The 12322-nt window shown below is 39.4% G+C and overlaps 3 protein-coding genes across 3 annotated transcripts; all 3 read right to left on the bottom strand.

Moving 5' to 3' along the window:
* Positions 1 to 4124: 4124 nt before the first annotated feature.
* On the bottom strand, positions 4125 to 5407 carry LOC113819621 (cuticle protein 7-like). The gene is made up of 3 exons (XM_027371828.2): positions 5354 to 5407; positions 5121 to 5201; positions 4125 to 4793 (listed from the first exon to the last, which is right to left on the bottom strand). Exons 1-3 carry the CDS (start codon positions 5357 to 5359, stop codon positions 4539 to 4541), a joined length of 342 nt encoding a protein of 113 aa, XP_027227629.1. The 5' UTR covers positions 5360 to 5407; the 3' UTR covers positions 4125 to 4538.
* Positions 5408 to 7411: 2004 nt separating this feature from the next.
* On the bottom strand, positions 7412 to 8304 carry LOC138859704 (uncharacterized). Its single transcript, XM_070115586.1, has 4 exons — positions 8257 to 8304; positions 7983 to 8153; positions 7753 to 7821; positions 7412 to 7531 (listed from the first exon to the last, which is right to left on the bottom strand). The coding sequence occupies exons 1-4, from the start codon at positions 8302 to 8304 to the stop codon at positions 7412 to 7414; spliced, it is 408 nt and encodes a 135-aa protein (XP_069971687.1).
* A 1434-nt stretch (positions 8305 to 9738) lies between these two features.
* Positions 9739 to 10934, bottom strand: LOC113819620 (cuticle protein 7-like). The gene is made up of 3 exons (XM_027371827.2): positions 10865 to 10934; positions 10644 to 10724; positions 9739 to 10350 (listed from the first exon to the last, which is right to left on the bottom strand). The coding sequence occupies exons 1-3, from the start codon at positions 10868 to 10870 to the stop codon at positions 10096 to 10098; spliced, it is 342 nt and encodes a 113-aa protein (XP_027227628.2). The 5' UTR covers positions 10871 to 10934; the 3' UTR covers positions 9739 to 10095.
* Between the last annotated feature and the right edge of the window lie 1388 nt (positions 10935 to 12322).

The raw sequence follows: 12322 nt of genomic DNA, 5'->3' as shown, positions 1-12322 counted from the left end.
AAGTTAGAAAAGAGAGGGTGTGTGAGAGAGAAGGAGGACGGGGAAAAGAAGGTAGCACAGAGAGAAGGAAAAGGGGGGAAAAGTAGGAAAGAAGGGAAATTCTGAAAAGTAGGAAAGAGGCAGAGAAAGAGAGGGGTAGGAAAGAAGAAGCTAGGACAGAAAGAGAGAAATGACAGGAGAAAGATGTGAGAGATAAAGTTGGATACGAGGAGGAGCGCATGGATAGAGAGAGAAGAGGCGGGGGGTGTAGGAAGATGCAGATGAGAAGGGAGGAGGAAGGAAAGATAAGAGAGAGTGAGAGAAAGAAGGGAACGGACAGAGGACAATTGCCTAAGTAATGACTGTTTTCTCTATTGCTCGTTTGGGAATTCGGGAGTTCAAGGAAAACATCAGTGTCTGCAAAACATGAAAATATAGTGGATATATTATGATGCTAGTCGAAGGTATACTTGGTGCTTTGGAAATGTAAATATTTTTGCCAACGATTTTTGAAGTATAACTAGTTTTGAGAAAATATATATGACGATGAGATTAACCTGATATATAATATAGGTTGTCTTACAGCTTTTTATCCTCTATTTCTTATTTTTTCATTACTCTTGATCAAGTACTAGTTAAAGAATGCAAACAAAAACAATGTCAGAACGAAATGTAATGAATAAAAAACATGTTTGATTGAGAGAATGAATATTTTCACAGTGATGCATTTGACAATTTCGGTTGTATATTCCTCGAAACCATCCAAACACATTACTCTGAAAATGTATCCCCATTCATATTTTTTTCTGCATTTGTCGTAAAGATCAATATTCAGTGAAAAGCAAATATATGAATCTAGATCCGAAGAACGAAAAAAGTGGATCCAATCTAGACTAAAAATTCGGGTTAAGTCGACATGGAGTTCTGTCCGAATTGAAATATGTGTCTGTATGTGTATATGTGAGTGAGTGTGTGTGAGTGTGTGCGTGCGTGTGTGTGTGTGTGTGCGTGTGTGTGTGTGTGTGTGTGTGTGTGTGTGTGTGTTTATAAGCATATGAATATATATAAACATATATAATCATATAAATGTGTGTGCATGTATGTATATGTATATTTGTGCGTGCGTGTGTGTGCATGTGTATGTGTGTGTGATCATCATCCACTTGTACCAATCCACTGCAGGATGTAGGCCTCTCCTAATCTCTTCCACCCGTTTCTGTCGTGAGTTTTTTGTTACCATTCTTGGTCCCCAAATTCCGTTATTTCGTCACGCCATCTTGTCATTGGTCTGGCCCTTGGCTTTCTTATGTTATGTATATCCCAGTCTGTTATTTTCTTTGTCCATCTGTCGTCCTGTATTCTGCATATATGACCTTCCCGTTGCTATTTCTCCTTTTTAATGCTGTCAAGTATATTTTCCACCTTGGTCTGTCCCCTGATCCACGTCGCCCTCAGCCCTCCCTTTGGCTAATTCCAAGCATCAACCTTTCCATTCCTCTCTGGGCACTTAGTTTCCTCTCCAGCAATTTGGTTGTAGCCCATGTTTTTGATTCATATTACATGATTGGGAGGAAGCACTGGTTAAAGACTTTGATTTTCAAAAATTATGGCAAGGAACCTCTTAGTATACTACTGTGTCTGCCGAAAGCGCTCCAGCCTAGACTGATGCGTCGCTTTCTTGCCTCTCCACTGGATGTGTTTGTATGAATTGCCCTAAATATATATATTCGCCCACTACCTCTAACACTTCGCCTTGTACATGCATCTGTTCTAACTGAACTCTACTCTTGAACATGACCTTAGTCATTCTTTCGTCCTGGTCTTCAAGTTTTCGTCCGAGTTTACCCCTTTCCCGTCTGAGGTGCGATTTAATTTCGCCTTTGTCCATTCTATGGTCACTTCCAGCATTCACTTTATTGATAGGTATACATTTTTTACCATGCGCCTATTTTGTGTGTGTGCGTGATATCGTGTGGTTGATCCTCAGGAAAATCGATTGTTCCCTCTCATTCCTGGTGCTTATTCTGTGATTCCCAGCAACGGTTTTTCTTTCTCTTTTTACCTATCTATACATTAAAATCTCCCATCATTATTGTGATGATGCACTTCTTCATAGAAGCTCTCTTTTTCTTCATCAGTATGGCATAGGTTGGTAAATAAATTTGAACAATTTTTAAGTTCATTTGTTCAGTTTTATCATTACTGAAACCACTCTTTCGTTTGCACTATAGAATTCCACGATATTCTTTTCTAAGCCTTTGTAAACTAGGAAACATACCCCTAATTCGCTGCCCTGGGGTTTCCCTCTCCAAAAGAGCACGTGCCCATCATTTTGTATTTTCTGTTTTTCGCAAAGTCTTCTAACTCCACAGAATCATACAACGTCCTATTTACTGAGTGTTCCTTAAGCCGCATTCAGTCCTCAGTCCTTATGCTATATATGTAAAGACTCATCGTGGAGCAGCCTGTCTTTAACCAGAAACTTAGTACTCTCTCTCCGTAGTGATCCTTATCCCCGCCGTAATCAGAGATTCCTTCGCTTCCGGGGATTATGTATACATGTGTGTTCATATATATATATATATATATATATATATATATATATATATATATATATATATATATATATATATATATATTCATATCTGATTTATCTATTTATCTTTTTATTCATGTATTTCCTTATTTAGCCATTTAAACTAATTTACACAGGTATAAAAGAAATGTTGAATAGGTACCATATATAACATTTATTCGGTATAAAATATAAAGAGCATCTTATAGAACAACACAATATTCAAGTATATTTTCCACCTTGGTCCGTTCCCTGATCCACGTCGCCCTCAGCCCTCCCTTTGGCTAATTCCAAGCATCAACCTTTCCATTCCTCTCTGGGCACTTACTAGTTTCCTCTCCAGCAATTTGGTTGTAGCCCATGTTTTTGATTCATATTACATGATTGAGAGGAAGCCCTGGTTAAAGACTTTGATTTTCAAAAATTATGGCAAGGAACCTCTTAGTATACTACTGTGTCTGCCGAAAGCGCTCCAGCTTAGACTGATGCGTCGCTTTCTTGCCTCTCCTCTGGATGTGTTTGTATGAATTGCCATAGATATATATATTCGCCCACTACCTCTAACACTTCGCCTTGTACATGCATCTGTTTTAACTGAACTCTTCTGTTGAACATGACCTTAGTCATTCTTTCGTCCTGGTCTTCAAGTTTTCGTCCGAGTTTATTCCTTTCCCGTCTGAGGTGCGATTTAATTTCGCCTTTGACCATTCTATGGTCACTTCCAGCATTTACTTTATTGATAGGTATACATTTTTTACCATGCGCCTATTTTGTGTGTGTGCGTGATATCGTGTGGTTGATCCTCAGGAAAATCGATTGTTCCCTCTCATTCCTGGTGCTTATTCTGTGATTCCCAGCAACGGGTTTTCTTTCTCTTTTTACCTATCTATACATTAAAATCTCCCATCATTATTGTGATGATGCACTTCTTCATAGAAGCTCTCTTTTTCTTCATCAGTATGGCATAGGTTGGTAAGTAAATTTGAACAATTTTTAAGTTCACTTGTTCAGTTTTATCATTACTGAAACCACTCTTTCGTTTGCACTATAAAATTCCACGATATTCTTTTCTAAACCTTTGTAAACTAGGAAACATACCCCTAATTCGTTGCCCTGGGGTTTCCCTCTCCAAAAGAGCACATGCCCATCATTTAGTATTTTCTGTTTTTCGCAAAGTCTTCTAACTCCACAGAATCATACAACGTCCCATTTACTGAGTGTTCCTTAAGTCGCATTCAGTCCTCAGTCCTTATGCTATATATGTTAAGATTCATCGTGGGGCAGCCTGTCTTTAACCAGAAATTTAATACCCTCTCTCCGTAGTGATCCTTATCCCCGTCGTAATCAGAGATTCCTTCGCTTCCGGGGATTATGTATACATGTGTGTTCATATATATATATATATATATATATATATATATATATATATATATATATATATATATATATATATATATATATATATATTCATATTTGATTTATCTATTAATCTTTTTATTCATGTATTCACTTATTTAGCCATTTAAACTAATTTACACAGGTACAAAAGAAATGTTGAATAGGTACCATATATAACATTTATTCGGTATAAAATATAAAGAGCATCTTATAGAACAACACAATATTCATATGCAATAAACAAAAAAACATCCGGATATATATCATTTGCAAACAACACACATAAATACAATTAAACAGTAAAACAACAAGCATTTAATAAAAAAAAAATGACAAGCAACGCAGTCACATTTCGGAAGAGGTATTTACAAGAAAATTTGTGGTTCTCTGTCATTCGCCCTTCTCTTCTCCCCCTTTCTCCTGTATCGTTCTGTCTTCTTTGATAAAAGGCGATTTGATTTGAGTAAATTTAGCGCCGACGTGAGAACCGGAGAAGGAGACGAAGAAGAGCGAAGGAGCACAAGAACCGCAATGACTTAGGACGCGGGTCGCCGCGAAGGCCAAGGCTCGCTAAGACAACCTGCATTTAGGCCGAAGAGCCTCCAGCGGCGGCTGCTGAGGCCGCGCCGGCGGAGGCTTGAGGGAGCGTCTTCACGATGACCGGAAGGAAGCCGCTGTTTCCGGTGACGTTGTAGGAGGTGGTGTAGATGAAGCCGTCGGGCATGAGCACGGACCAGGAGCCGAACACGTCGCCGAGAGCCGTCTTCAGCTCGGCCTTGTTGTGGAAGTTGCCGGTGGCGGCGTCGCTGGTCTCGTACTGGTACGAGTACGGGATGATGGGCTGCAGCGCGCGAGGGGCGGAGCGAGAGAACAGAACAGGGCTTAGGAGGGGCTGCGAGACTTACAAGAGCGGGTCACGCTCAGTAACCTACAACTATTTGGGATTTTAGACATATTTTTCAGGCGATACTGAAAATGGGACGGTTATGAGATGAGCCGGAAGTTTAAGGAAGAATAGGTTTTATTAGGAGAGATCAAGCTAAATCTTACACGTAATGTAATGCAGAGATAGTGTAAAGGATGCTTAGAAAAATTAAAGACAAAAACACCCAATAAAGAAACATGTTGCTGTTAGAAGGTTGGCTCAACAGAAACCAATGTCACGTACATAAACGGGTGCTGTTGCCTGCTGTTGCTGAGGCCGAGGAGCCCCGAGCACGGCAGTGAGGACGACGGCGATGACGAAGACCTGAAAAGGCAAATTAAGCCAACATATTATCTGGTTAACCTATACTTTTCTCTTTACCCACGAGTTGCGTTAATCCAGACAGAAGTGGTAAATCCTCAAGGGTATACACAAACACATTTCAGGAACACTCCATGGCGTTAGTTCAAACATACTTTCATTTTCGGTTGTCTTAAGGGACCGTGGTTGGCGGCGGCACAGGAGGAATGGGAGTGGAATGGCCAGACTACAGCGCGACCTTATATATATACGTTGGCCAAGAAGGTCAGCGGCGGCGTTCTTGGTCACACAAAGAGAGCGGGGCGTCCGGACGGGGAGAAAAGGGAGGTGGGAGGAGAATGTGGGGGGAAGGTAGTTGAGAAGGTGGGGCGGGATGCAGAAGGGAAGGGAGAGAAGAAGGTTGAAGAAAGAGAGGAGGAGTACTAGGAGGGGAAAGCAGGAAGGAGAAAAGATGGGAAAGAGACGAGGGGGTGGGGGGAGAAGGACAAGAAGGGGAAGTTAGAAGAGAGAGAAAGGGAGGGGAATAGAAGGTAGCAGAGAGAGGAGAGGGGAAAAGAAGGTGGGAGAGAGAGAAAGGAAATTTTGAAAAGTAGGAAAGAGGCAGAAAAAGAGAAGGGAGATAGGAAAAAAGAAGCTAGGACAGAAAGAGAGAAATGAGAGGAGAAAGGTGTGAGGGATAATGGAGAGGAGGAGCGCATGGATAGAGAGAGGAGGGGAAGTGTGTAGGAAGATGCAGATGAGAAGGGAGGAGAAGATAGGAGAGAGAGTGAGAAAGAAGGGAAGGGACAGAGGAACAGGAGAGGAGGATGGTGTGAGGGAGAAGGCAGACGACGGAGATAAAGGTGGAAGAAGGTGCCACTAGGAGAGGAAGGGGAATGGGAGAGTAAGGGAAGGTAAGAAGGAGAAGGATGGAGAGCGAAAAGAGAAGTTGCAAAGAATAAGGAAAACGAAGAGAGAGGGAACTGGAACCATTAATGGAGAACTCCGTTATTCCCTGATTCGACCTTATTACGTTAACATCTACGACCAGCAACGATTTTCTGGTTTATGATCAAGCGTTTCATGCCTTCGAAGGGTTGGTTTTCTACTGATTTTATTCTCTGTAAAAATTACGCCGATCTCAATGATGGTAAAATAAAAACTAATATGATGGTTAGATTATTGATCATTGCCATTATGACAGTAATGTACTACTAATAATAGTACACACAAACATAAACATACACGCATACACACACGCACGCAGACATACACACACACACACATACTCACATACAAACACACACTCACTGATATATATATATATATATATATATATATATATATATATATATATATGTGTGTGTGTGTGTGTGTGTGTGTGTGTGTGTGTGTGTGTGTGTGTGTGTGTGTGTGTATGTATATATATATATATATATATATATATATATATATATATATATATATATATATATATATATATATATATGAGTGTGTGTAGAGAGAGAGGGAGGGAGAAACAGGCCCTCCGCGTGTGCGAATGCCCACGCTATTGATATTGTATTACCTTAACGTCAATATTTACCTACAGACATCCAATAAGACCATGTTTACAACGCTAATTGTCAATGTACTGTTCACGACAATTATATTCATATAACGGCATAAACAAATGAAACAGCCAGCATTAATGGAGAAGCCATAGATCAGATGTGGCCGATCGAACCACATTTGATCTAGCCGTAGCGAAAGGGTTAAGATTTATTAAATCACCATGCAGGCTTTCCCAAGACAGATGTTATGACAGATGTGTCTCTCTCTATCTTCCCAGCTTTCTTTTGATTGAGAATAATTGTAATCGGTGTTATGTTGGTGGTATTCCAATGATTCTTATATCAGTATAATAACTATTCTGTTTATTACAGTTTAATTCTACACCACACACACACCACACACATATATATGTATATGTATAAAAATATATATGTATGTATATATAAGTGTATTTATATATATGTATATATATATATATATATATATATATATATATATATGTGTGTGTGTGTGTGTGTGTGTGTGTGTGTGTATGTGTGTGTGTGTGTGTGTGTGTGTGTGTGTGTGTGTGTGTGTGTGTGTTTATAAGCATATGAATATAAAAACATATAAATGTGTGTGTATGTATGTATATGTATATTTGTGTGTGTGTGTGTGTATGTGTATGTGTGTGCGTGTGATCACCATCCGCTTGTACCAGTCCACTGCAGGATGTAGGCCTCTTCCAATCTCTTCCACCCGCTTCTGTCTGGAAATTCCGTTATTTCGTCACGCCGTCTTGTCATTGGTCTGGCCCTTGGCTTTTTATGTTACCTATATCATAGTCTGTTACTTTCTTTGTCCATCTGTCGTCCTGTATCCTGCATTTATAACCTGCCCATTGTCATTTCTTCTTCTTTTTTTTTTTTTAATGTGCCAAGTGTATTTTCCACCTTGGTCTGTCCCCTGATCCGCGTCGCCCTCAGCCCTCCCTTTGGCTAATTCCAAGTATCAACCTTTCCATTCCTCTCTGGGCACCTACCTGTTTCCTCTCCAGCAATTTGGTTGTAGCCCATGTTTTTTCTTCATATGTCATGTTTGGGAGGAAGCACTGGTTAAAGACTTTGATTTTCAAAAATTATGGCAAGGAACCTCTTAGCATACGACTGTGTCTGCCGAAGGCGCTCCAGCCTAGACTGATACGTCGCTTTCTTGCCTCTCCTCTGGATGTGTTTGTATGAATTGCCCTAGATATATATATTCGCCCACTACCTCTAACACTTCGCCTTCTACATGCATCTGTTCTAACTGAACTCTACTCTTGAACATGACCTTAGTCTTTCCTCTGTTCATCTTTAGTCCAACTTTCAGACTTTCTCTTTTCAGATCGTTTATCAATTTCTGCGGTTCATTTGCTGACTCAGAAAAAGAGAACAGTATCGTCTGCAAATGTTAGATTGCCAAGGTGTTCGTCCTTTATTTTGATACTCTTTCCAGTTCATCATTTCTGGAATATTTCTTCAAGGCAAGATCTAAACAGTTTTACCGAAATGGTATTGGCCAGTTTCAGTGTTGCAATTTCTCCTGCATCCATTATCAAGTCTTTCCTAATTCCGTCTTCTGGTGCTGGTGTTTTCCCTCTCTCTATGCCTTTAAGTGCTCTTTCTATTTTTCTTGATGTATTGCTAGGTCCGCCTCTAATTACCGCGTTTACTGTTGTTCGTGGCTGTTCATTTGGGTTGTATAAATCCCAAGAAAATTCTTTTACTGCTTTAATTATTTCATTTTTTTATATATATCACTTCACCGTCTGGTTTCTTTTTTGCTTACATTTTATTTCTCCCCATACCGTCTCCTGCCAGCTGTTTTCTTGCTTGTCCCTGAAATCTGTTTCATTGTTTTTTGATTTGCGATTATCCTTACATCCTTCGTCTTCATTTTTATTTATAGTCTTTTATAGTCATTCTGTCTGAGGTGTGATTTAATTCCACCTCTGACCATTCTGTGGTCGCTTCCAACATTCACTTTATTGATAACGAATACATTTTATATATCGCGCCTATTTGAAATTATGAAATCAATTTCGTTTTTTATGTCAGGTGGCGACTTCCATGTCCGCTTCCGGTCTTTCGAAAAAGTGTTTAAGATATTGTGTGGTCGATGCTCGGCAAAATCAATTACCATTTGTTCCCTTTCATTCCTGGTGCTTATTCCGTGATTCCCAGCAGCGGTTTTTCTTTCACTTTTTACCTATCGGGGCATTAAAATCTCCCATCATTATTGTGATGATGCACTTCTTCGTAGAAGCTCTCTTTTTCTTCATCACTATGGCGTAGGTTCATTTGTTCAGGTTTATCATTACTGAAACCACTCTTTCGCTTGTACTATAGAATTCCACGATTTTCTTTTCTGTTTGTGAATTAGGAAACATACCCCTAATTTGCTGCACTGGAGTCTGCCTCTCCAAAAGATCACGTGCCCATCATTTAGTAGTTTCTGTTTTTCGCATAGTCTTCTAACTGCGCAGAATCATACAACGTCCCATTTGCTGATTGTTCCTTAAGTCGCATTCAGTCCTCAGTCCTTATGTTATATGTGCAAAGGGTCATCAACATGGGGCGGCCTGTCTCTAACTGAAATTTTAGCTCCCTTTCTCCGTAGTGATTCAGATCCCCGCCGTAACTAGGGACTCCTTCGCCCTCCGGGGACTATATATACATTTATATATGTGTGTGGGCGCGCGTGTGTGTATTGTGTGTTCATATATATATATATATATATATATATATATATATATATATATATATATATATATATATATATATATATATATATACATATTTTATTTATCTATTAGTTTTTTATGCATGTATTCACTTATTTAGCCATTCAAACTAATTTGCATAGGTAGAAAAGAAATGTTGAACAGGTACCATATGTAACATTTATTCGGTATAAAATATAAGGAGCATCTTATAAAACAACACAATATTCATATGCAATAAGCAAAAAAAACATATCCGGATATCTATCATTTGCAAACAATATAAATACATTTAAAGAAATACACAACAAACATTCGAATAAAGAAAAAAAATAAATTAAATTAATAAAATAAGTAACGCAGAATCACATTTCGGAAGAGGTATTTACAAGAGAATTTGTGGTTCTCTGTCATTCACCCTTCTCCTCTCCCCCTTTCTCCTGTATCATTCTGTCATCTTTGATTGATAAAAGGCGATTAGATTTCTTTGGGAAATGCAGAGCAAATTTAGCGCCGACGTGAGAACTGGAAGAGACGAAGAAGAGCGAAGGAGCACAAGAACCGCAATGACTTAGGACGCGGGTCGCCGCGAAGGCCAAGGCTCGCTAAGACAACCTGCATTTAGGCCGAAGAGCCTCCAGCGGCGGCTGCTGAGGCCGCGCCGGCGGAGGCTTGAGGGAGCGTCTTCACGATGACCGGAAGGAAGCCGCTGTTTCCGGTGACGTTGTAGGAGGTGGTGTAGATGAAGCCGTCGGGCATGAGCACGGACCAGGAGCCGAACACGTCGCCGAGAGCCGTCTTCAGCTCGGCCTTGTTGTGGAAGTTGCCGGTGGCGGCGTCGCTGGTCTCGTACTGGTACGAGTACGGGATGATGGGCTGCAGCGCGCGAGGGGCGGAGCGAGAGAACAGAACAGGGCTTAGGAGGGGCTGCGAGACTTGGTAGAGCGGGTCACGCTAAATAATCTACAACTATTTGGGATTTTAGACATTTTTTTCTGGTAATACTGACCATACGATGACTATAACATGAAGTTCAAGAAGGAATATGATTTAATAGGAACTATCGAACCAAAACTGACATATGATATAATGCAGAAATGGTGTAAAAAATGTCGAAAAAAAGCATCGAATTAAAGATCTCATGAAAGGCTACACATGAAGAAACATACATAAACGGGTGCTGTTGCCTGCTGTTGCTGAGGCCGAGGAGCCCCGAGCACGGCAGTGAGGACGACGGCGATGACGAAGACCTTAAAAGGCAAATTAAGACCATGTTATAAAATAAAAATAATAATAAATGTTTCAAACTGAAAGATGTCAGCATATACTTTCGCGAGTGGTTAATACTGAAGGATTTCACGAACACTCCATGGCGTTAGTTCAAACATACTTTCATTTTCGGTTGTCTTAAGGGACCGTGGTTGGCGGCGGCACAGGAGGACGAGGGAGGGAGTGGAATGGCCAGACTACAGCGCGACCTTTTATATATACGTTGGCCAAGAAGGTCAGCGGCGGCGTTCTGGTCAGACGGAGAGAGCGGGGAGGGAAAGGGAGGAGGATATAGGGGGAAGGTTGATGAGAAGGTGGGGTGGGAGAGAAAAGGGAAGGGAGAAAAGTAGGTAGAAGAGAGAGAGAGGGAGGCAATGCTGAAAAGTAGGGAAGTGGAAGAAAAAGAGAGAGGAGAGGAGAAGGATGTAAGGGAAAATGTTGGACAGGGAGGGGAGGAGAAGAGAAGGAAGGAACAAACAAAAAGGATGGGAAGGAAGAGAAGATAGGAGAGGGAGGGGGCGAGAGAAAGAAGGGAAAGGGCAGAGGAATAAGAGAGGAGAAGGAAAGGTAAGACGGCGGAGATAAAAGACGTGATGTTGAAGGAAGTTGCCGCTAGGAGAGAAAGGGAAATTGGAGTGAAGGGGAAGGTGAGAAAGAGACAAGTGGAGAGCGAAAAGATAAAGACGCACAGGAATAAGAAAGACAAGGAGATGAAGAACAGTAAAGGAGAGTTTCTTACCATCTTCCAGTAATAATGATTTCATTCTCTATAATAATGATGCCGACCACAAAAATCATATGAAAATTGATAACACGATCAGATTATGAGTATTTTTTTTTACCATCATAAATGATCATATACATAGCAAAAATGATAATTAGATGATAATATTAGGAACATAGATTATAATAACATTGGCAATATTGATACCAATATTAATAATAATAATAGTTATGAAGATAGTAACAAAAAAGATGATAACAATAGTAATATTTATATCAATAATAATAACAATAAAGATATTCATAGTGATAATTATGATAATGATAGTAATGATGATAACAGCAATAATAATAATGAGTAATGATGATAAATTTTAAAAATATCAAGAATAATAATTATCCTCACAGTAGAAATGATGGTACTAATGGTAATGATAATAATAACAATAATGGTTATAATAAAAATAATAATACCAAATAGTCAATCAACTGAGCCAACCAAATGACGAAAAAAAAACAGAGGACACATTCCTTAGTGTCTAATGAAACGTGTGTGGACACAACGCGACAGACATATAGATATGTGTGTGTGTGTGTGCATATATATATATATATATATATATATATATATATATATATATATATATATATAATGCACATATGTATATATACATATATATACATATATATAAAAACATACACATATCTACATATACATATATGCGTATATACATATAGAGACATATTTATATACATATACATATATGTGTTTATATATATGTATAAATATATTTATATACATATATGTGATATATGTGTGTGTGCGTGTGTTTGTGTGTGTGTGTGTGTGTGTGTG

This window comes from Penaeus vannamei, chromosome 3, assembly GCF_042767895.1.
Source record: "Penaeus vannamei isolate JL-2024 chromosome 3, ASM4276789v1, whole genome shotgun sequence".
NCBI lineage: Eukaryota > Metazoa > Arthropoda > Malacostraca > Decapoda > Penaeidae > Penaeus > Penaeus vannamei.
Note: the sequence above shows the minus strand (reverse complement) of the source record. Positions and strands in the feature narration are given on the sequence as shown.